The following is a 25,397-nucleotide window of genomic DNA, read 5'->3' as shown; positions in this document are numbered from 1 at the left end:
TGATAAATATCCTACTAAATTACAAGCATAAATAAACATGACAGATCAAAAATAAAAGTGAAATAAACTGTGCTTTATGGTTTTCTGGGGAGTCTAACAGTAGTCAAGTACAGAAATCAAACAATCAAATGTAAAATGGCATGGTCATCATTACATGAATAATAAAAAAATCTTTATCTTCTACTCTTTAATAAATCATAAAATTCTGCAATGTGACTATTGTGGAAACACATCCTGATATTGATGCTCAAACAATATATTGTTCAGCCCTAGTGTGTGTGTGTGTGTACCTGTGAGAGCTCCGGCTGGGACAGGCCCGGCTGGCTCATCTGTGAAGGCTGGCTCATGGTGATATAGCCCTGGGTCAGCGGACCCTGAGAGAAGGGCTGAGACACCAGGTCCTGGCTGGCCTGACTGTTGGGCATGTTCGGCTGCCCGCTGCCATGATTCCCAGTGCCACGGTTCCTCTGTCGACCTCCACGACCCCCGGTCTTACCTTTAGGAGCACCACGACCTGTAAACCACAAGACGAAGAAATTAAATCCACTGTGATCACTGAGACACAAATACAGTCTATAAATCAGAAGGAAGTTCTTTGATGTGTTTCTGTCATCTTCTGTATTTTTATACAGAGTTTTTACACCTTTTCCAAGGTCAAAATAAAGCCTTTTTCAAGCACTTATACAAGTGTGGCAAATGACATATTTACATGTACAGACGTATTTCATCAAATGTTATCAAATCATATTTGTTAATGTACAGTATAGTATAGTATAGGTCAGGGGCGTCAAACTCAATTCCTGGAGGGCCGAAGCCCTGCACAGATTAGTTCCAACCCTGCTCCAACACACTTCAAACAAGCCTGAAGGACTCAATTAGTTTGATCAGGTGTGTTTAATTAGGGTTGGAACTAAACTGTGCAGAGCTGCGGCCCTTTTGGAACCGAGTTTGACACCTGTGGTATAGGTTATTGTATAGACCCTTTTCTTGGCTGCTGCATGGATGGCGGCAAGCGACCAGCGTCTTCCGGCAGAATGCTAAAAACTTCCGTTTGCATCGATCACAACTGGTAATCTGCACTCTGAAAATGGGTTTCAAAAGCGTTTTGAGTGGATTACAGAGTGTTTTTGTGACACACAACTTTGAAAAGTGTGTATTAAAGCCATTTTTCTGTCAGATGTGGTTCACACGCTAGAGAAAAACGTTCTCCTAGTTCACGTGTCTGCCGTCAGAAATACAGAAGCACACACGCACGCAATACTTCACTGCATTATAGAGCAAACCAGATTACTGGCATAAAACTTAACCGGTAACGTTATGCAAGTCATGCAATTTACAAAAATGATCAATAAAAGTCTGTTAATAACACTCTGCTGGCTGATTTACTGTTCATACTAATCAGGAGCCGTTTATGTTTCATTTTGTGTGTTGTATTCACCACGGTTTGTGTTTTTCTGTCATTTCACTTTATTTTCACTTTGTCAGCGTTATTAAATCAGTGTGTCAGTGGCACAGTACAGGCTACGTGTGTGTGTCAAACATTTTGGTGAATAACATTTGTTTGGGCTGATTATATATTTGAAATAAAGAGAAAATGTTGACTTTTGACGAGGCTTCATTTAAACTGCAGAAGATGCCGTCTGACAATGAGAGAAAAACGCCTCACAGCAGCTGTTTTCCATCCTATTAGATCGCATTTCTTTAAATGATCAGTCCAGGAGATGCTGCTGATGGACAACAGGATTAGTTCAGAGGATAAAAGCAGGTAAAATAGATTTAAACTATCGTTGCAAAGCTGTCCAAATGTGACTGTTCACACGCATCAGCTGCCGACCGGAAGTTCATAGCATTCTCCTTGCCCATACACGCAAAGCATAATGGGTAATTTTACGTTCTAAGAAAAAGGTCTATAGGTTAGTATGCTACCTTGGAAAAGTCTTGTCATCTATCCAAGTTTTAGGAACAACAAATCATAACTTGACTTCTAGTTGATCATTTGGTATCAGAAGTGTCTTATATGAAAGGCCTCTAGATCAGGGGTTCCCAAACTTTTCAGCCCGCGACCCCCAAAATGACAATGCCAGTGACTCGCGACCCCCAATATTCTCTGAGGTGGTGGTTATAAATATAGAAATCTTGTATGCAATGATGCACACACACCAATAGACCCAAGTCTATTCTTTGTTTTTTTTTATGTATGTCAGTGCTGTAAATGGGCTAGAAAGTTTAACCTGGTGTAATAAAATCAATCTGCTGCATCTGACTGTATTGCTGTGTCTTTAGTATATAATGTAATTACTCGAGAAGTGGAAATCCAATAGAACAAGTAACTATAAGCTACTATAGTAACTATATAGTTTATAGTAACTATAAACGACTATTTTTTCTCATCTGTAGGTTATTGATAAAGTACAGTAAGTCTTAAGGTTTAATAAAAATTAATTGATTTTTGAAAATCACCAGGCAACCCCCCTTCATTGTCCCGCGACCCCTCGGGGGGTCCCGACCCCCACTTTGAGAACCTCTGCTCTAGATGACGCTTATTTGAGCGGAATAAAATATGATCATGTCTTGATTTTGACTGATTTCATCAGGACAGTAAGGTCTGACTCTGCTTAGACTAAAGTCTCATCACTGAACAGAAATAATGTCCAGTATAGAATATAAAGTCCTGCTGCAGTGGAGACAGAATGAATATTGTGTCTGACTCCATCATGAGCTTGGAGGACTGCATCCATACATCTCTGCACTGACTCAAATCACTGATTAATAAAGTCATCTGGAACGGCAGAGAAAGCGTTCCTGCAGGACTCCCAGAGTTCATCAAGACTCTTCGTGTTCATCTTCAACGCCTCCATCTTACCCCAGACATGCTCAATAATGTTCATGTCTGGTGACTGGGCTGGCCAATCCTGGATCAGCTTGACCTTCTTTGCTTTTAGGAGCTTTGATGTGGAGGCTGAAGTATGAGAAGGAGCGCTATCCTGCTGGAAAATTGTCCCTCTCCTGTGGTTTGTAATGTATTGAGCAGCTCAAATGTCTTGATATCTCAGGCTGTTGATGTTGATCATCCACTCTGCAGATCTCTCCATACTAAATGTAACCCCAAACCATGATTTTTCCTTCACCAAACTTGACTGATTTCTGTTAAACTCTTGCATCCATGCTGGTTCCAGTAGGTTTTCTGCAGTATTTGTGATGATTGGGATGCAGATCAACAGATGATTCATGGGGGAAAAAAAATCCACCTTCTGCCACTTTTCTAAACGATCAACTAGAAGTCAAGTTATTATTTGTTGCTCTTACAACTGGGATCGACGACAAGACTTTTGTCAGGTATTGTATGTTAGAGCACGATACAGTATTCTTAGAGAAAAATGATGACATGTTTGCACCAAGCCCAACACTGAAAAACTGTCATTTACTCTCTTAAATGTAATTTAATTTTTCAAAAAAAAAAAAAATCACAAAACTACATTTTTTATGTTTATTTCCACCAGTCTAAAACTCCAAACTAACTAATGCATGAGAAAAATAAATGTTGTGGCCTTTAAAGTCTTGTTTTTAAGCACAGAAAAAAGGTTGCAGCTTTGGTTAAAGAGTAAAAAGCAAGATAGAGATAAATTATTGTTTTGAATCTGCTGCTGAATTGTTCTGCTTCATCCACAGAATTTTTCCAGTCTGTTGCAAAGGCCTTTTCTACACTATTATGATGTGAACTGTTATTTGCTCAAGAGACGGCTGTAATTTGGTGTTTCGTGGTTTTCTCTCACCTGCAGCAGGTCCGTTCACCTGTCCCAGGTACCCAGGCGGAGGCATCGGCGGCATGACCAGATTGAATGGGATGGGGATGTTCAAAGAGCCCATCGGATTCGGCCCCGTCCCGATCATGCCCACCTGATCATGAGTCTGGAAGTACATATTAGATGGACGTCCTGCAAAAGGAAAAAATGTATGCTTAATTTTTTACTCCTCACAATTTTAGTCAAGCTCAAGTTCATTATGAAAAGGAACAACATTAGATTGATTTGGTTAGAAGTTTGCAAGTGTTTTTGATATTTATGGCTCCCATAGTTTGACATAGTAAGAATATTGTGGGAAAATGAGATAGAAAAAGACAATTTGGTATACTTGAATTGACAATAAGATTAAATGAAACTTTAAATTAAATTAAACTTTATGGTGGCTTGAGAAAGCCTCGTCTGAAAGTTTGAAGTAGTTTAAACGATTAAATAACTGAAGTAGTTAAGAAGTTTGAAACATTTGGCATAGAGAGATGACCACATATAGCATATATGTTTCTAGTATAGATTAGTATGTTTTGGTATGTTGTAGGTTTTTAGTATGGATAGGTATGTTGTACGTTTCTAGTATGTTTTGGTATGTTGTACGTTTCTAGTATGGATTGGTATGTTGTAGGTTTCTAGTATGGATTGGTATGTTGTACGTTTCTAGTATGTATTGGTATGTTGTACGTTTCTAGTATGGATTGGTATGTTGAGGTTTCTATTATGGATTGGTATGTTGTACGTTTTTAGTATGGATTGGTATGTTGAGGTTTCTATTATGGATTGGTATGTTGTATGTTTCTAGTATGGATTGGTGTGTTGTATGTTTCTAGTATGAATTGGTATGTTGTAGGTTTCTAGTATGTTGTACGTTTTTAGTATGGATTGGTATGTTGAGGTTTCTATTATGGATTGGTATGTTGTATGTTTCTAGTATGGATTGGTGTGTTGTATGTTTCTAGTATGGATTGGTGTGTTGTATGTTTCTAGTATGGATTGGTATGTTGTAGGTTTCTAGTATGGATTGGTGTGTTGTATGTTTCTAGTATGGATTGGTATGTTGTACGTTTCTAGTATGTTGTACGTTTCTAGTATGGATTGGTATGTTGTTCGTTTCTAGAATGTTGTATGTTTCTAGTATGGATTGGTATGTTGTACGTTTCTAGTATAGATTGATATATTGTTAGTATGAATTAGTATGTTGTATGTTTCTAGTATGGATTGGTATGTTGTAGGTTTCTAGTATGTTGTACGTTTCTAGTATAGATTGGTATGTTGTACGTTTCTAGTATGGATTGGTGTGTTGAGGTTTCTAGTATGTATTGGTATGTTGTACGTTTTTAGTATGGATTGATATATTGTTAGTATGAATTAGTATGTTGTATGTTTCTAGTATGGATTGGTATGTTGTAGGTTTCTAGTATGTTGTACGTTTCTAGTATAGATTGGTATGTTGTACGTTTCTAGTATGGATTGGTGTGTTGAGGTTTCTAGTATGTATTGGTATGTTGTACGTTTTTAGTATGGATTGGTATGTTGAGGTTTCTATTATGGATTGGTATGTTGTATGTTTCTAGTATGGATTGGTGTGTTGTATGTTTCTAGTATGGATTGGTATGTTGTAGGTTTCTAGTATGTTGTACGTTTCTAGTATGTATTGGTATGTTGTACGTTTCTAGTATGGATTGGTGTGTTGAGGTTTCTAGTATGTATTGGTATGTTGTACGTTTTTAGTATGGATTGGTATGTTGAGGTTTCTATTATGGATTGGTATGTTGTAGGTTTCTAGTATGTTGTACGTTTCTAGTATGGATTGGTATGTTGTACGTTTCTAGTATGGATTGGTGTGTTGAGGTTTCTAGTATGTATTGGTATGTTGTACGTTTTTAGTATGGATTGGTATGTTGAGGTTTCTATTATGGATTGGTATGTTGTATGTTTCTAGTATGGATTGGTGTGTTGTATGTTTCTAGTATGGATTGGTATGTTGTAGGTTTCTAGTATGTTGTACGTTTCTAGTATGTATTGGTATGTTGTACGTTTTTAGTATGGATTGGTATGTTGAGGTTTCTATTATGGATTGGTATGTTGTATGTTTCTAGTATGGATTGGTGTGTTGTATGTTTCTAGTATGGATTGGTATGTTGTAGGTTTCTAGTATGGATTGGTATGTTGTACGTTTTTAGTATGGATTGGTATGTTGAGGTTTCTATTATGGATTGGTATGTTGTATGTTTCTAGTATGGATTGGTGTGTTGTATGTTTCTAGTATGGATTGGTATGTTGTAGGTTTCTAGTATGGATTGGTATGTTGTACGTTTCTAGTATGTTGTACGTTTCTAGTATGGATTGGTATGTTGTTCGTTTCTAGAATGTTGTATGTTTCTAGTATGGATTGGTATGTTGTACGTTTCTAGTATGGATTGGTATGTTGTAGGTTTCTAGTATGGATTGGTATGTTGTAAGTTTCTAGTATGTATTGGTATGTTGTAGGTTTCTAGTATGGATTGGTATGTTGTAGGTTTCTAGTATGTTGTACGTTTCTAGTATGGATTGGTATGTTGTACGTTTCTAGTATGGATTGATATATTGTTAGTATGAATTAGTATGTTGTATGTTTCTAGTATGAATTCATATATTACTAGTATGGATTGGTATGTTGTTAGTTTGTCCAATGTAAAGTCAATGGCAGTTTTTACATCGGAAGTCTATGGGACGGTTGCTAAGATGTTGTAAGTGGTTGCTAGGGTGTGGCTAGTAAGTTGAAAGGTCATCAGTGATTGGCAGATTGGTAGTCTGAGTTATTTGAGCATAACCTTAAGTCTGTATGACAGTCTGGTGGAAAGTTATGAGGTCATAAAGCTTGGTCCAATGTTAAGTCAATGGGACTTTGTTCTCGGGTCAGTTTTCTCAAGCCGCCATAACAGTATTGCCCACAATAATTTTCCACCAACAGTCAGACAGTGTACACCTTTTTGACTTTGTACTTGTCTATCTGTGCCTACATAAGCGTAATGTGTAAATTTATTGTCTTTCACATATTTATTGTCAACATCGCTAACAGTATATCGTTTTGTTTTAGAGTGTTGTTGTAATTTGCACTGTCTGGAGTTAAGCTTTTCACTCATTACAGTACACGTGCTGCTGTTGATGAGACAATGAAAGAAATTTGATTTGATATAAACAAATGTTATTGTAAGAAAGATAATTACGAATTGGTAAATAGAGTTTAGCTTCTATCAAAGTTTCTTTTAATAGATAAAATGTTGGTTGTACAGATTAAACAGAACTCATGTAGAAGTTTGTGTGCAACAGGTTTAGCACCAATTACGGTTCATGGTGTTCATTTCAAATCATTCATTGCATAAGTTTTGCTATGGTTCCGCCATCCGTCCACACTACGCCGGAGTTTTCGAGTGCCGAAAAAGAAGCATTTTGGAGACGCTGAAGAGGCCGTTTTCATTCTAAAACGCTGCAGCTCCGTCTCAGTGTGGATGGGGGAAAACAAAGACATCTGAAAACGGAGGCAGGGCTGCCGACTTTCTGATTGGGCATTTTCCTTAATATTAAGTAGCCTAACGTTACACACAGTTCAGTCCTGTATCCTCCCCTTGTAAGTTCAGACTTTGCAAGTTTGATATGGAAAACAGACTCTCGAGGACACATCGGGTAAATCTTAAAAGCCAACAGTGTACTTTATAACTTTATTCACATCACCCTGGCTATGTTGTTTTACTTTCATTGGCGTGAGCGAGTCACGCATTGAAAACTTGTGCAAACTCCAGAAATATGCGATCTGCGAATGGTGCCTAAAAGGCTGCCGTCATTTGCGACCTCCATCAGTTGACCTTCTTGCAGAGACATGCTGGATTTGTTGACAAGTGGGTTGTGGATCCATTCCTTGGCAGTTTACGGGTCCTTCACTGGGCCTTTTTCCCTTAGCAAAGAAACTTTCCACTGACTGTTTCTTACACATTTTGCTGTTTGTGGGTTCAATTTGGGTGCTCAAGTGACCAAGATGTAACCGTGAGAATACTGTCATTTTTCAAAATAAAAGACTTTTAAAATAAAACATTGTTTAGACTCAGAAAATAAATAAAACGGAAATAATTATTGATTTATTGTGCAGCCCGGTACCAATTAACCCACAGCCCGGTACCAATTAACCCACAGACCGGTGGTTGAGGATCACTGAGCTAGCAGATAAAATGAACCAAGGCAACATGATCATTCTCCTAATTGTCCACTGCTAAGAAAACTTTAATATGACATTCTCACCAGTGCTGCTGCGATCATACACAGATCCAGGAATCATGGCCTCCCTTGCATCATACATGGCGGTACTCATGAAGCGGGCTCCCTGAAACAAACATTTACACTGTCAGATGGACTTTATGGCCTTTTATGTATATATGCACACACACAAATAAATATTTCACATTATATTAAAATTCTTTCAACAATGTCAAGTTTAACATTTCATCTCAATGTAAAAAAAAAGCTTCCAAATCATCACATTTACACACATCTTTTCAGTTTTAGGTTTCTTCTTAATTTTGCGTGGTGCAGCATTATTTAGTTGACTTTAATGATTTTGTGTTTTTTTTTGTGTTTTTGGTCTTTCCTGCTGTCAATGTTGCAGTCCGGCAAAATGACAAAGAAAGCTGATCCTGATTGGTCCTTGTGTGTGCATTTAAAATGCAGGCTAGAGTTCAATTTTGTAGATAAAACGTTTTTTATTTTTTAAATAAAAAGTCTTAAAATATAATTATAAAAATATAATTTTATATAAATTTATATTTATAAATATAAATATAAAAAAACATCACATAAAGTAAATAAGTTGTCATTTAATAAGAATATGCCAATAACTCAATTTGGACAAAAATGTCAGATAGAACCTGATAATTTGAAGGTGACGATTTGTTTGGGAACGATGTGTTTGCCACGTTATGGCTCATTTCCAATGAGTGGTACAGTACGATACGGTTCGGGTCGGTACGGGTCACCTTTATCAGGCTTGCGTTTCCACTACCAAGGGTACCCTTTTGGTGGGCGTGATGCAAGACAGAGATTCAGTCGACGTCATTCTCGCTCGAATAAATGTCTACAGTAAAGCTGTACGGCTCGCTTACATATCATATGAGAAGCCCTTCTCACAAAACAGACGCTTTGCACACATAAATACTTGTTTATAAATGTTTATTACTAACTTTTCTATGAACATGGTTTGATTATAACTGCAGATCAATGCGAAAAGCCTACTGTAATGTCTGTAATTATATTAAATAAATAAATGCAACATATTTGAACACATACAGCACCTTACAGTCTCCGATATGTTACCAATCAAAGAACTACACACAGCAGACATTTAGTGCGTATTTAGGTTCAAAAACATCATGCAATATAGCCCACAGTCAGCGCAAACCTCTCATCTGTGTATAAAATCTTCAGTAGCACATGTAGCCTCTGTTAGAGAGTCATTCTGTCATTCCCAGTTCATAATAGTCCAAAAGGCGATGATAAACATGGCAGTTCAGGTTGCTGAAATAATTTGCTCCTGAGTTTTGTCGGGCTTCTCCTTTGTTCGCGCTTCACTCTCGCGTTTGTCTTTCTGAATGTGTCACTCTCTAGTTTGTCAGATTCCGACAGGATCGGGTTTTAAAAGCACGTCAACAATCAAGCGCATGTTATTATCATCAGCTCAAGAAGTTTGTTATTTCAGATATAGACGAGGGGCAAGTGCAAGCAAGAAAGCGAAACCGAGACTGGCTCAGTAAAAAACTATGGGGCACAGGGTAAATCTGCTCTTCTTTTTGGCTTTGTGGCTGCTCATCGCCAAATCGATCGGTCCAAGACTGTGAATGAGGTGAATTTTGACTATTAAAAATTAAAGTGCACTTTTTTTTTTGCTTATAATGTGTCATTTCCCATCGTCATAGATTAAAATAACGACATGACGAAATCCCGAAGAATAAATCAAACTATGAACAATGTGAGGCAGTGTTTCCTCTTGGATTTTTCCAGCTGTGGCGGCAGACTTTGTTGGCCATTTTACACAGATCTACCACTACATGTGCTGTTATTTCATTGACAAATGTCATGTGCGCAGTATTAAGTCGAGATCGCATTCATGTAATAGCCTACAAGCATGTCAATCTCTGCTTCAGCACCGATTTCCTCTGTTCGTGCACAAAACTTATCGCGCGCCCTCAAATATACGCTGCTCAAGTGCTGATTTTTAGGCGCGCCCTCAAATAAACGTGGCTGAAGTGCGATTCAGTGCGTTTATGTACTGAGTATGTCTCCAACATTTATTAGATTTGCTAGGAATATTTATAAATGTCTCCGATAGACTTGGCATTAATGCGTCCTGAAGTAAAGTGAAACGGCTATAAACTCCAGCATGATAAAGTCATTATATGCAGAACCACAGACCTTTATCTATAAATAAAGAAAAATTATGGAAACTGTGTTTATCATAACTAAAAGCTACGCCGTGTTTGCTCACCTCACGCATCACGCACCTGTCAGTCAGTCAGTCTGCACGTCATCTTAAAGGGTTAAACAGAGCGCACAGCACTACTACTGTCACAGAAAAGTTTGCGCTGTTATTAACTTACCTTTTCATACGTTTTCGGTGCGATTTTAACACGCTATTTAAAAAACGACCAAATATTTTGAATAAGAAGCTGAAATGTAGCCGTGGCGGGATGACTTTTAGTGTGGTGCCCCGCCACGGAAGAAAGAAAATAGCGGAAACCATGTGAAGAGAGTCACACGTGACTTGTTTTAATATTTTTGGTCTGATTAGAAATGTTGCTGTGTGAAAGCAAACCACACCAAGAACAAAAATCAACACTGTACCAATTTTAATCCGTGTTTCTCAACAAAACAATCGATCTACAGATGTGAAAGCACTCTTAAAGGTTTTAAGACCCACCGACACCCTGTGATAGCTTTAAATTAAACCAATAAATATTTAAGAATGCACTGATGTATCAGCCATGATATATCGCTCTGTGCAGTCTATTACTCACAGGGTTGATGGTGTTGACCAGTTTGCGTGGTTTGCTGAACTGCATGAGACTCTCCCTCAGGTTGTTGAGAGGACCCTCCACCAGCACCTTCTGCTCCTTGTAGTAGTTCAGCAGGTGGTTCCACAGGGGCTGTTTGGACAGAGCTTTAGGGTTGCCCACAATGATCACCCCATATCTGCACACAAACATTTGTGCATGACATTACAGAAGAGTTATTTATAGACACACTTCAAGTGACGGTCAAAGCTTATGTAGCATGAAAACACTAAATGGGGACTTATAGGAAAGTCAGTTTTACTTCTACCTCAAATAATGTTTTTCAGTTTCAACAATCACACTGGCTTATGACATGTGCTTGTATATTTTATCTTACAACTCGTGCACGCTATTGTATTATTATTGGTAACAACAAAGACTCAAGATGAAACAGCGGTGAAGAAGTTATTAACTGTGGCTCTAATCAACTATAATCCCGATTCGACATGGTAAATCCTGCAATGTGACTATTACGGATTTGCAGATTGTGATATCGATGGCGAAAGGATATATAGTGCTGCCTTAACGTAGAGTTTAAACCAGCCTTCACTCAGGGTGTGCTATTGTTACCTGGCTCTGGTGAGTGCCACGTTGAGACGGCGCGGGTCGTTCAGGAAGCCGATGCCCTGGTGTTCATTAGCTCTGACACAGGACAGGATGATGAAGTCCTTCTCTCTGCCTTGAAATGCATCCACACTGGCGATCTCCACCTCCTGCAGATACCGCCAATGATGAACAGCTCATTTGAAGAACACAATACATTCAATAACAATCGTTTGAGGTTTAACTTTTATGAATTTATGATAATAATGATCACCAAGAGCTCCTAGATTTCTCTTAACCCTCTGGTCAAGGGGCCTGTGGACACCCTGAAAAGATGAGCTGCGTCCCAAATGGCACACTATACACTATGTACTTATGCACTTACACAATCAACAGTATAGTATATGTATGTAGTGTCATCCCAAATGGCAACCTAATGGTTTTTTACCAAGCGGAAATTCAAAACGTTTCCATAATAACGTTTGACGGTTGCCAAATCAGTGAAATAAACGACCAAATTATCAAGTAATACCTGCCGTGAGTGTAACTGCATTCACCATCGGGAGGCGCTATAATCACTCTCGTAGGAGAATTTCGCTTTCACCATCCAAAATAAATGAAGTTATCCAACATGTGCACCCGATAGCTCCACCCCTTCCGCTACGTAAGCAAACCTGCGGTCGTTGAGTGTGTGAAGTGTCCATCATTACACACTTCATTTTAGCGGCTGAATGAGAGCATCATCAGGGTAATTAGAGTGCACTTATTATTATTTTTTTTTAAAGAGTTTTTAGTGTGAACACACTACTTTGCGTAGAATAGTGCATAAGTATGCGATTTGGAACGCATCTTTGCTCATTTAACTTTACTACTTTTTTCTATAGTAAATATATTTAATTACTCTCAGCTGAGAGTCCGAGTTTGGTTGTCGACCGAAGGGGATCTTTTGCATTTAATTTTTTGTTTTGTTTGGGAAATCCACCCCCCCCCAACACATTTGTTTTTCTATTTATTATGCCCATGTTGTTTTCTTCTAGACTTAGGGCGTAATACCAAGAAATCAAGAAATTTGAATTCATCATAAGGTTTGTATTTAATAATGTTATTACAATTACAATTATCGAACCCCCCAGATTTTCACAAAAATCTTTTTGCCGATTAAAATTGGCTGATTTTGTGGCGGTAATTCCTAGAAATTTGCAAACAATTTTGTAATTTAAAATGAATGAATTTGCTCTTCAGTGTTTGGACTCTCAGTAATGATTTTAAATCAAACTAAACTGAGCTAAACTGAACTGAACTTAAACACTAAAAACTGAACTACACTGTTTTAATTACTATGACCATTTATGTGAAGCTGCTTTGACACAATCTACATTGTAAAAGCGCTATACAAATAAAGCTGAAATGAATAGAATTGAATAACTTTAAGATATTTCCAGCTAGTTGGCTAGCTACATTGGGGATTTTTTTTAATTTTATTTAAACTATGGTACTATAACTAAACAGACCATAAAACAGACCAAAAAAAAAAGACACAAAATTTAAAATAAAACACGAAAATAGAACTGGTATATACATATGCATGCATGTGTTTGTTTTACATGTCACTTGTGGCATTCATGAAAAAAATTCTAATTTCTTGTTAGTATAAAAATCTATTGTTTACACTCTTTAAAATGAATAATTAAACAAGTTTGGCAAGTTTTAAAATATAAGCAGCCAGAACCACAATTTTTAGCTGCAAATAAAGAATAAAAAAATGAAAGGCAAAGTACCTATTGAGATATAACTTACAAAATCCTAATTAAAATGCATTTGAATGTACTTTAAAAGTGACACAAAACTTTTAATTAAGTTAGAAAATAAGAGAAAAGCACAGTAAAGTATTTTACACTTAAATCCATAATAGATTGGGGTTTAATACTGTGATTGTTTGCATGCTGTACCTGGTAGAGTTTGGTGTGCAATGAGCCGCTGAACTGCATGTACTGCACCAGGTAAGAGCGCTGGCCCTCATACGGCGTGATGATGCCAATCTGGTCAGGTTTGGCTCCAGCCTTCAGCAGACGAGTGGTGATCTTCTCCACATTAGCAGCCTCAGTCCTACACAGAGAAAAGATTGTTTATCAGACAAAGCTTGTGAATTTTTAAAGATTTTCATAGTTTCAGTCGTCACACAATTCCAGATATTCGACTATTGGAACCAAATCTGCTTTATAATATCACAATCAGACAGAGCTTTATTGCCAGAAAGGGCTGCACGATATTGGAAAAATCTGACATTGGAATATTTTATTTTGCTGTAATACATGAATATAATGACAAGATGACTGGAATAGCTTTATCTGGAAAGACTTTGTTAACTTAGATGGACTGCAATCAAGTCTTTTTCTGTCTTTTTTCAAGTCTGAATAAAATTATAAGCACAAAAAAAACTGAAATAAACAGTGATTTATTTTTTTTCTGGAGAGTCTAGCAGTATTCAGATAAAGAAATGGAGCAATCAAACATAACGTAACATGGTCACCATTTTATAAATAATTAAAAAAATATTGTCTAATAAAATCTTTATCTTATAATCGTTAACACATAATCTAATCCTGCGATGTGAACATTGCAGATATCGATGCTCGAATGTTGTTCAGCATTCAAGAAATTATAAGAGGGTTTTTGTAACAGAAGTTTCCACAGTGCAACAGAATGACAATGACAGAACAAAAACACACATAAGGAAATAAAAAATAAATTAATATAAAATTTGACCATTGTATGTACATATACAGTTGAAGTCAGAATTATTAGCCCCCCTGAATTATTGGCCCGCTGTTTATTTTTCTCTCCCTAATTTCTGTCTAACGGAAAGAAGATGTTTTCACCACATTTCTAAACATAATAGTTTTAATAATTCATTTCTAATAAGTGATTTATTTTATCTTTACCATGATGACAGTAAATAATATTTCACTACATATTTTTCAAGACACTTCTATACAGCTTAAAGTGACATTTAAAGGCTTAACTAGGTTAATTAGGGTAACTAGGCAGGTTAGGGTAATTAGGCAAGTTATTGTATAACGATGGTTTGTTCTGTGGACTTGTAGACTATAAAAAAAAAAAGCTTAAAGGGGCTAATAATATTGTCCTTAAAATGGTTCATAAAAAATTAAAAACTGGTTTAGTTCAAGCCAAAATAAAACAATTAAGACTTTCTCCAGAAGAAAAAATATTATCAGACATACTGTGAAAACTTCCTTGCTCTGTTAAACATCATTTGGGAAATATTTAATAAAGAAGAAAAAATGAAAAGGGAGGCTAATAATTCTGACTTCAACTGTATATTACAATATTGTAAGTATAGCTATGTTATGTGCAAATTAAAATGTTAACTATGTGTTGTTCAATAATATATAAAATAATAGTACATTTTAAAGCCAAAATAAATAATTGCTTTGTGTGACATTTTAAAGGTATCTAAATGGGAAATCATATTTAAAATGCTTCATTTTAGTTCATAACATTCTTCAAATCTGCTGTGTTGCAACTTGTTTATTAAACCTGAATAGTGATTACATTCATTCTAATTTACAGCCTATCAGAATGAGCCTTGCCATAAAAAATAATACAAAAAAACACTATTTAGCTCATTTCAAATCAATTTAAGTTTATTTGTATAGCGATTTTCACTAAAACTATTGTTTCAGAACGGCTTTACTAAAGGTGAACATTTTTGCATTGCAATCAAATTCAGAAAAGCAAAGGTTATTAGTTACCAGAACTTTTTTAGTTACCGTTACGTTTGATGTTTTCTTTGTCTATTTTTTTTCCACCCTCCTCTCCATTTGCTCAGCCCTTACGTTTCTTATTGGTTTACTTTTCTGTCCATCATCATTATGACGGGGTCTGTTCCACCAATCCCCGGACACGCCGTAAGGATTTAAACCCCCGACAGACCAGTGTATGGTGTGCGCTCTGCCTCGGCGTACTAATTGTGCTATGCTTCGTCTGTTCAGTGATTTATTATCTCAGTTTACTGTGGTAACTCAAGCTTGCTTGTTGAACTTCGTTGGCTTTAAGTAACAACATGATGGTTGGTGTGTGATTCATTAATTTATTTATTGCCATGTCAGCTGCTAAGGCTATTTTCATGGCAAGAGCATTTCAGTAATTAACAAACAATCACAGTAAAAAATAAATAATTGAATATTCAGTTTAAATAAGATTTTTCTGGTTAATACATGTTAAAAATTCTAATACTTTTTCTGGTGTCACTTTGTTAAAAATGTCCCTAAGAGAGTTCTCATCATAAAAAGTCTTTCTGGAGTCATTAAAAGCAGGGCAGTCCAGTAAAATGTGTTTTACGGTCCATGGGGTTTTACAGTGCAAACATTGGATAGGGTCTTCATCTTTGAGTAAAAAGTTGTGTGTTAATCTTGTATGTCCAATTCAACATCTGGTAAAAAAAATACTTGATCAGCTCGTTTCTTCAAATGTCTTATACCTCTGTGTGAAATTTCAGGCTGGATTTCGTGTAAATTATTGTTTTCCAGAGTATCCCACTCCTCTTGCCATTTGTTTAAACTATAATTGTTAATAAAAGGTCTCTTCTCTGATGGAGAAGTTTGACATTTGTTTTGGTGTGGGATTCTAAACTAAGCTTTGACAGACTTATCCGGTTTGTTTAAGTTTAGATTGATGTTGTGTTAGATTAGTTCAAGTGTTTTGCCACCTGAGTACTTTGAGTTTTGTAGTTTGAACATAATTAGTTACGTTCGGGTGTCGTATACACTGAAGATCTCTGTTTTTATTTGTGATTCTTTTTGACGCCTAGTTTAGACTTTAGATTTAAGGCTTGTTTTGTTTTGTTAATTTCTTTGATTTGGCTTACACTTGTTGTTTTTGTTTAAAGATAATAATTATAAATGTTTTTTTTTCCCCATTTATTATTGTGACATATTGTTTCAACCATTGAGTAACAAGCTTAAATAAGAGATTTGATTCTTGCCTCATCCTTGATCTGTCGCACACATTACACCTGTCTCACCTAAATGCTACAGCATCCCAATTCAACATCTTAAAGGGCCATGAAATCCCCTTGTTTCAGCAGGGTGTTTTCACACCTTGACTTTGGAAAACGTCAGAAAAGTGGGCGTGTCAAGCTCTGTTTAGGGGGGGGTGTCGGAGGAAGAAAAGAGGCTTGGTGTGGGAGTGTCTATTTGGGCGCGCTGAGTTTCAGAGTCAAAATACACAACCACAGCGGACTAAGAGACTGTGTTTACATGGACATCTGTAGTCGAATTATTTGCCAAATTATTAAATGGTGGACTTTAACTGCAGTTTGGCTCTTTCATTCAGGGAATTCATTCATGTCCCTCGCGACAAACGAGATATTTGATTCGAGGAACTGCTCTAAGCGTGTATTTTTCATGCAATGTTTGATACCGCACGGTGAATGGGAGAAAAAAAAACTCTGCATTTCCCGGAAACTTAGATGCACACGGCAGGTAGTATCAGAAAGCCGCGTGTGTTATTCCGGGTTATTCCGATCACAAAATGCGGTGAAAACCCTACACGAGGTTTAAAGTTTGGTTGTAGTTCTAACATGTTTACACTCGGTGCGATAGTTTGTTCGATACAAACAAACTGAATAAAACAAAGAGCACTGGTCGCTCACTTACCAAATCTGTAGAGTCAGGACAATCACCAGCAACTAGAGCCGCGTCTTTATAAAGAGGAGACTACAAGCGAATCTGGATCTCAGCGTTTGCAGATGAGAACAGCTCTCAGGTAAACAATAATCCTCCTTAGACACGTAAGTTATTGTTGTCGAGCGTCGTGTACACTGTTAATCCACACGTGAGTCTGAGCTCTCACAGAGAGAAAATGAAAACAAAACTGAACTGCAGCAAACTATAAAAGCAACACTTCACGCTTGTTTTGCCAACACAACGTGGCGTCTCTGTCGTGTAAACACAGTAATGAATATTAATGAAGTTGCACAATAGAGCGCGCTGATTGGTTTGAAGCAAGCTTTACTCATGCATTAATGCAGCACACTGTAAGATGTAATAAGACACTCTGGCACAGTCGCCCAGTCTGCACGCTAGAATACACGCTATTATGTCATGACCGTGACGCAGCTTCAAAAATTAGTTTCAAACCGGAAATACGAATTTGCTTGAAATAACGCAAAAACAACCAATTTACACTTTTTAGTAAAATATAGGTGTCCTAATAGTGTTTTTAGCAGTGTGGGACACATATACGACTGTCAACAGCTCAAACACATGTGTTTTGGTGTTTCGTGACCCTTTAAACATGTAACAGGTACTTTAACTAATTAACTACTAACTAATAGCCTTCAAAGTTATAATATATAAACATAGTTAACCTGCAGTTATGTCTACGCGCACATGTTTAATGAAGTGTATTTGTTTATTAAGTGTATGTGGTGTCATTTCTGTCAGATATGTGCAATATGTATCTCATATGCGTTGTAACTTCTTCATCAAATCTGACCCGTGATTACATCCATTCTGATTTATAGTCTATCTGAATGAGCCTTGTCATTTCAAAAAATAAAATAAAATACAGCACAATTCAGCTAATTTGTGTGTAACATATGTCAGATGTTGTGTTTTGACTGGGATATCATATTGAGCTCTACCTGTTGAGATATGAGGTGCCGGAGCTGGCGATCTCCTCCTGGCCCTGGGTCACGTAGAAAAACATGGGCTTATCAGGCTGAGGCCACTGGAAGTCAAAGCCTTTCTTAAGGCGATCAGCTGGAGAACGACAAAACATCATCAGCGTGCTATAATAAACAAAGGCTTTCTGTCTATACACTACAACTGCGCAAAGGCTTGCAGTTTTTTTAAATACTTCTGAAGTCTTATCTTCTACTCGTCTGCTTGCCAAAACTGCTTTTATTTGCATATTATATTGTTAGCAGTCCTTAATTACATCAGATTTATGATAATAATTAAATAAAATAGAAATATTGATCAAATGGATATTAAAAAAAGACAATCATATGCATTAATAAAACAAAAAAGTCAAAGTCAAACGAAGATATTTCCAATACACTACTGTTACTCAAAGGTTTTTAATAATTATGATTTGTAAAAAATATTTCTTAAGGCTAACTGCTTAATTAGCTAAATAAATGCCATTGAACTAAATGCATGCATCTGTGAAGGACAATGCAAGCAGAAATGTCCCATACCGGCAGTGACCCCGTTCTGCAGAGATCCCTCATAGAAGATGTTTGATGGGAAAGCACTGAGTGCCGGGTGCATGCGATACTGCACCTGCAGACGGATGGGTCTGATGCCCAGCACCACCAGCCTCTCGAACAGAGACTGAGAAAGGCCTGCTTTCGCCGCTTTCTTACACATGACCACAGGGCCCAGCTGACAGTGGTCACCCACCAGAATCAGCTGCCGAAGACAAAAGCAAAGCACCGTTACTACACAGAAAACTTACAGATTCTGATTATTTAAGATCTACAACATGCTTATTTTAAAACACAATTACAATATTTGAATATCATACAATGAACTGATAACAATGATTTCTTATAACAATGCAATTTGTTAAGTTTTGTTTTTATAAGCACCAGTCAAAAAAAGTTGAATATGAAAAAATGTAAAGTAAAAAGAAAATAATAGGCAAAGCAGTGGCGCAGTAGGTAGTGCTGTCGCCTCACAGCAAAAGGTCGCTGGGTCTCTGGTTCGAGCCTCGGCTCAGTTGGCGTTTCTGTGTGGAGTTTGCATGTTCTCCCTGAGTTCGCGTGGGTTTCCTCCGGGTGCTCCGGTTTCCGCCACAGTCCAAAGAGATGTGGTACAGGTGAATTGGGCAGGCTAAATTGTTCGTAGTGTATGAGTGTGTGTGTGGATGTATCCCAGAGATGGGTTGCGGCTGGAAGGGCGTATGCTTCGTATAAACTTGCTGGATAAGTTGGCGGTTCATTCCGCTGTGGCGACCCCGGATTAATAAAGGGACTAAGCCAACAAGAAAATGGAGACTGATCTTCACGGCTGCTTCGCACTCTGGTCCTTTGGTCCTACTCTGGTGTCTGTGTTTGCGCTAAGCAGTCGTGAAGATCAGCCTAGTCATTAAGCAGATCGCTCGCTGTGTATTTGTGCTCGGTAAACAGCGGAGGGTGAACTGATGACCTTCTTGGCTAATCACAATCATTTCGGTTGAGCATATGAACACGATGTCAAATCAGCGCGTTTTAAGAAAGAAATCAACAGTGCCTTAAATGTTAGCGGGAAATTGACGTTTTTTCTTTTAAGTCAGTATCGTGACGAGTCTAATATAGTAAAAGAATCAGTTCATTAACTCCAGTTTCCTTTGTAACTCCCAACGATACTTCCGGGTTTCTTCCCACCGCAGCTTCGATTTCGCTTCTAACAATGGCATTCTTGTGAAATCAGTCTATTAGATGAACCCAATTGATGGCATAATAATCGTAACCGAATAGTGAGATCAGTGTAGGTTCACCTCTAACATTTCACTATTTTTTCAATTTTTACTGTATTTTTACTTTAATAGCTTTCTTTTTTTTTCTTTTTTTTTTTTAATAAAAGATGAAAACAAATAACTTAAAGTATACTTTACTGGTCAGAAGTTTGGTATCATTGATTATGCAAAGGCAGTTTACTAACAAATACAGTGTGCACATTTCTCACCGATTATTAAACAACCACACAAACAAACCCTCAGGAGGAGGGGTGTGTCCAGTCACATACCTGTTTGGCCCCGAGCACCACTGGCACCATGCACTCGGGCTCCGTGGCCTGTGTGCTTTCATCGATGAGAATGGAGCGGAACTGCATTTTAGCCAGACGAGGGTCACCCGCACCCACACATGTGCAGCAGATCACATCTGCATTCTGAAAAACAACAACAAGATGCACATCAGGAGGTGCGCTGATGCAGGGAGAAAAATGCACCATACAAAAACAGGCACCATTTCTTGGGTCGAAACAAGACAATATTATGTTTTATGCATAAATTAATCCAATAAACCCCAAACAGCTGTGCTTTACAGTGAATATATTAATCATTTTATTACCTGTTTGTTTTATTTATTGCCAGATCAGCAACTTACAGCTGCTTCATGGCAAGATCAATATACATAAAACACATTACATTATAAGAACGACTTCATATTTCGATTAGAGATGATACAAAAATATATAAATATAAATAAAATGCATAAAAAAATGTATATTACATGTTATGTATGATTTTTCAAATCAATATTAGATTAAAAGCCTGTTTAAAAACATCCAAAGCGTTTTCAATATAAAAATCATGCCTAATGCCACTTAACCCTTCATATTCTAATCAAAAATGTTTTACGGTGAGAGCAGCTTGACAGTAATTACATGTTGGTGGTGTATTATTATTCAATAAATACAATCAGGTGTGTGTATGTAGAGTACTTCAGCTTAGAACACAGATCAACCAATCAGAATCAAGAACCAGAACTATCCATTTTAAGAAAACAAATAAAGAACTTCAGATATCTAAAACACTTCATTTGGCATTTAGCATCTATCAGTGTTTTAAAGTGAATCAGACAGGTACCATGAGCAGCTCTCTCTCTGCAGTTCGTTTGAGAGCACGGTAACGTTTCTCATCAGAGGACGAAAGCTCGCCAGTTTCATCCTTCAGCTGCTGAAGCTTCTGCAACTCTGGCATGCTGCAAATCAAACAGACAACATTAATGTTCAGAAGATTTTATTTACAAGCTACATATGCATCAATCTTAAAGGGTCACGAAACACCCAAACACATTATTTGAGCTGTTGACGGTCATATATGTGTCCCACACTGCTAAAAACACTATTATGCTGCGTTCACACCAGACGCAGAATGTGTGTCAAGCGCGAGTGATTTACATGTTAAGTCAATGCAAATGTGCGAATTGACATCCTGCGAGGCGATACGCGTAAATGACGCAGCATGAATGATGCGAATTGCGCGGAGCAAATAGCGCGATACACGCGAATGGCATGGCACGAATTGGCCGTTTTGCGCGTTTGACATGCTTAACGCGCGTTTTGCTCGAGTTCAAAAATCTGAACTTAAGCGGACATTCGCGCTGCGTTAACCAATCAGGAGCTTGGTCTTGTGGGGGCGTGATTGTGACGTACGCCGTTGTGGGTGTCCTGAAGGAAAATCCCCCAGCCGACACAGACAACAGTGCATCAAACTGGGGTTGGCTCAATCACAAGCACCGCTGGAAGCCTCCATCATCCAGGATCAGTTTCTGGAGGAGTTTAAGAGCTCAGAGCTGGATGCACCTATGAAAGGATGTAGTGGACTCAGACACGGCCCTAAACTTATTGACGCTGTTTTTCAGCTTTAATAAAAGCACATAAACAGTTATTTTCTCAAAAAAATCCATGTTAGCCACTTAGCAACAAAGCTAGTCTGTTCACAAGTGAATTTGACAGGCGAATGAAGCGGATTTGACGCGTGAATGAAGCGGATTTGACGCGTGAACGAAGCGGATTTGACGCGTGAACGAAGCGGATTTGACGCATGAATGAAGCGGATTTGACGCGCGAATGAAGCGGATTTGACGCGCGAATGAAGCGGATTTGACGCGCGAAAGAATCGGATTTGACGCGCGAATGAAGCGGATTTGACGCGCGAATGAAGAGGATTTGACGCGCGAAAGAAGCGGATTTGACACATGAATGAAGCGGATTTGACGCGTGAATGAAGCGGATTTGACGCGCGAATGAAGCGGATTTGACACATGAATGAAGCGGATCTGACGCGTGAATGAAGCGGATTTGACGCGTGAATGAAGCGGATTTGACGCGCGAATGAAGCGGATTTGACGCGCGAATGAAACGGATTTGACAGGCGAATGAAACGGATTTGACGCGCGAATGAAGCGGATTTGACGCGCAAATGAAACGGATTTGACGCGCAAATGAAACGGATTTGACGCGCGAATGAAACGGATTTTACGCGTGAATGAAGCGGATTTGACGCGTGAATGAAGCGGATTTGACGCGCGAATGAAACGGATTTGACGCGCGAATGAAGCGGATTTGACGCGCGAATGAAGCGGATTTGACGCGTGAACGAAGCGGATTTGACGCGTGAACGAAGCGGATTTGACGCATGAATGAAGCGGATTTGACGCGCGAATGAAGCGGATTTGACGCACGAATGAAGCGGATTTGACGCGCGAAAGAATCGGATTTGACGCGCGAATGAAGCGGATTTGACGCGCGAATGAAGAGGATTTGACGCGCGAATGAAGAGGATTTGACGCGCGAATGAAGCGGATTTGACACATGAATGAAGCGGATTTGACGCGTGAATGAAGCGGATTTGACGCGCGAATGAAGCGGATTTGACGCGCGAATGAAGCGGATTTGACACATGAATGAAGCGGATTTGACGCGTGAATGAAGCGGATTTGACGCGTGAATGAAGCGGATTTGACGCGCGAATGAAGCGGATTTGACAGGCGAATGAAACGGATTTGACGCGCGAATGAAGCGGATTTGACGCGCAAATGAAACGGATTTGACGCGCAAATGAAACGGATTTGACGCGCGAATGAAACGGATTTTACGCGTGAATGAAGCGGATTTGACGCGTGAATGAAGCGGATTTGACGCGCGAATGAAACGGATTTGACGCGCGAATGAAGCGGATTTGACGCGCGAATGAAGCGGATTTGACGCGCGAAAGAATCGGATTTGACGCACGAATGAAGCGGATTTGACGCACGAATGAAGCGGATTTGACGCACGAATGAAGCGGATTTGACGCACGAATGAAGCGGATTTGACGCGCGAATGAAGCGGATTTGACGCGCGAATGAAGCGGATTTGACGCGCGAATGAAGCGGATTTGACGCGCGAATGAAGCGGATTTGACGCGCGAATGAAGCGGGTTTGACACGCAAATGAAGCAAGGTTTGACGCGCACATGAAGCGAGTAAACTAATATGTTTACACGGCTATTTACGTGCGAATAACGAAATTTATCCATGCTATTCTGCGTCTAGTGTGAACACAGCATTAGGGCACATGCATTTCACTAAAAAGTGAAAATTGGTTGTTTTTGAGTTATTTCGAGCAAATTCGTACTTCCGGTTAGAAACTAATTTTCTAAGCTGCGTGATCTTGGCCATGAGATCTTAGCGTGTATTCCAGCGTGTAGACTGGACATCTGTACCTGGGAGGGCCTTTTTACATTTCTGAATGTTGCATTCATTCACGAGTATAACTTGGTTCAAACCAATAAGCAGAAATATATAATATTGCTTACAGCAGTTCCTCGAATCAAATATCTCATTTGTCACGAGGGGCATGAATGAAATTGCTGAATGAAAGAGCCAAACTGCAGTTAAAGTCCACCATTTAATAATTTTGCTAACAATTCGATTACTAATGTCCATGCAAACACAGTCACTGTCTTTCTCCTCTGCGTCTGTGTGTTTGTTTCGCCTGTGTGACAATCATGGCATGCCCAAACCGGAACTCCCATTTTTAAGCAAATTTTTACGGACCGTGCATTTTTCCCTCCTCCAACACTCCCCCCTAAACAGAGCTGGACACGCCCACTTTCCTGATTTTTTCCAAAGTAGAGGTGTTTAAATTCTATGAAGTAAAACAGCAGATTATAGTGTGTGTCCAGAAATACATTTACTATGCTTACAGTGTTCGGAGACCTGAGCTTCTTATTTTGATTTTCTTAAACATAAAGTAAGTGATGTAGTAAATTAAAGAACCTAGACAAGGAGACTCGTTACAAGCATAAATCTTTAATCGAGATGTGTTGGTTGTTCTGCAGTCAAACAGCATCTTCAAGAAATCCACATGAGTCTGCAAGTCTAACAGAGTCTCTTACAGTCTACAAGAGTCTAATGGGTGTAATTTGGACAGAGTTGTTTTAGGAGGGGGCAGAGTTAAGGTGAAGACAAAAAGCACGTAAATGAGGAAGATATGTGAAAGAACCTGTCCAGCCACTGACCAGACAAGTTTCACAAGCATAAATCTATTATATAAATCTAATATATATATATATATATATATATATATATATATATATATATATATATATATATATATATATATATATTTATTAAGGATGTCAAATCGAAATCGATCGAAATTTATGCTCAATTTCGATTATCGAATCAAAAAATAGAATCGTCGATGCTGCCACGCCCCCATGTCACGTCAGCTGCAAGCGGGAAAAAAACAGGCTTGTTGAACTGCAGACGCAGGAGACCCGTCGACAGAACTTAAACCCTCTCATCTTTCAATGAAGTCGCCGGTGTGGAAGCATTTTAGATTTCCAGTTAGTTATGTTGACAACGTTCGTGTTGTCGACAAAACAAAAACACAGTTTGCAAGCTCTGCTATGTACGTATTACGGTTGGGATGATAGACGATGGACGCATCGCGATCCTCCGCCCCGCACCCGTTGCAAATCCGCTCGCGAAAAATACACACTCAGGCCCTGTTTACACTAATAACGTTTTGTTTTTAAATGGCATTTTACAACGACAACGATCCACATCCACACTGGTGTGTAGCATTTCTGAGCAGCCCTCCTTCCTCAATACCGCTGAAATCGCACATCACGTGACCACACACACTCATTCACACACAGACACAGACGCACACACCTTGTCATGCGCTCGAGACAGCGGGTCCAGGCAGTCAGCGGGTCAGTAGACTGCTTCAATCTTTTACTTTCACACAAGTACTTAGTAATTTTAGCGAGCACCTCAGATACTGTTGGCTGACTCCTGTTGGTTGTGCACCTTTTTTACTGACGCCATTATAACGACACAGATCACTGCCTATTCACGAGTCCCGTGGAAAAAGTGATTGACAGGTGGTAATTATGTGTGTATCTTGCCTTTATTCATTTACTGTATGATTTGGTTATGGGTAAAACAAAGACCATCCAGGTCAGGTAGTTTAAACGG

General features: G+C 38.5%; 1 protein-coding gene across 2 annotated transcripts in view; it reads right to left on the bottom strand.

Moving 5' to 3' along the window:
- Positions 1 to 25,397, bottom strand: part of upf1 (UPF1 RNA helicase and ATPase) — a 66,793-nt gene that overhangs the window by 4,502 nt on the left and 36,894 nt on the right. For both annotated transcript variants that reach the window (XM_005163640.6, NM_213474.1), the window contains 10 exon segments: positions 21,011 to 21,125; positions 20,167 to 20,310; positions 18,636 to 18,849; positions 18,078 to 18,195; positions 13,360 to 13,516; positions 11,438 to 11,580; positions 10,832 to 11,006; positions 8,067 to 8,148; positions 3,774 to 3,935; positions 291 to 514 (listed from right to left, as the gene is read on the bottom strand). In XM_005163640.6, the coding sequence (XP_005163697.1) occupies positions 291 to 514; positions 3,774 to 3,935; positions 8,067 to 8,148; positions 10,832 to 11,006; positions 11,438 to 11,580; positions 13,360 to 13,516; positions 18,078 to 18,195; positions 18,636 to 18,849; positions 20,167 to 20,310; positions 21,011 to 21,125 (1,534 nt within the window).

This window comes from Danio rerio, chromosome 2 (assembly GCF_049306965.1).
Source record: "Danio rerio strain Tuebingen ecotype United States chromosome 2, GRCz12tu, whole genome shotgun sequence".
NCBI lineage: Eukaryota > Metazoa > Chordata > Actinopteri > Cypriniformes > Danionidae > Danio > Danio rerio.
The sequence above is the reverse complement of the archived record's forward strand: the minus strand, read 5'-3'. Positions and strand labels throughout refer to the sequence as shown.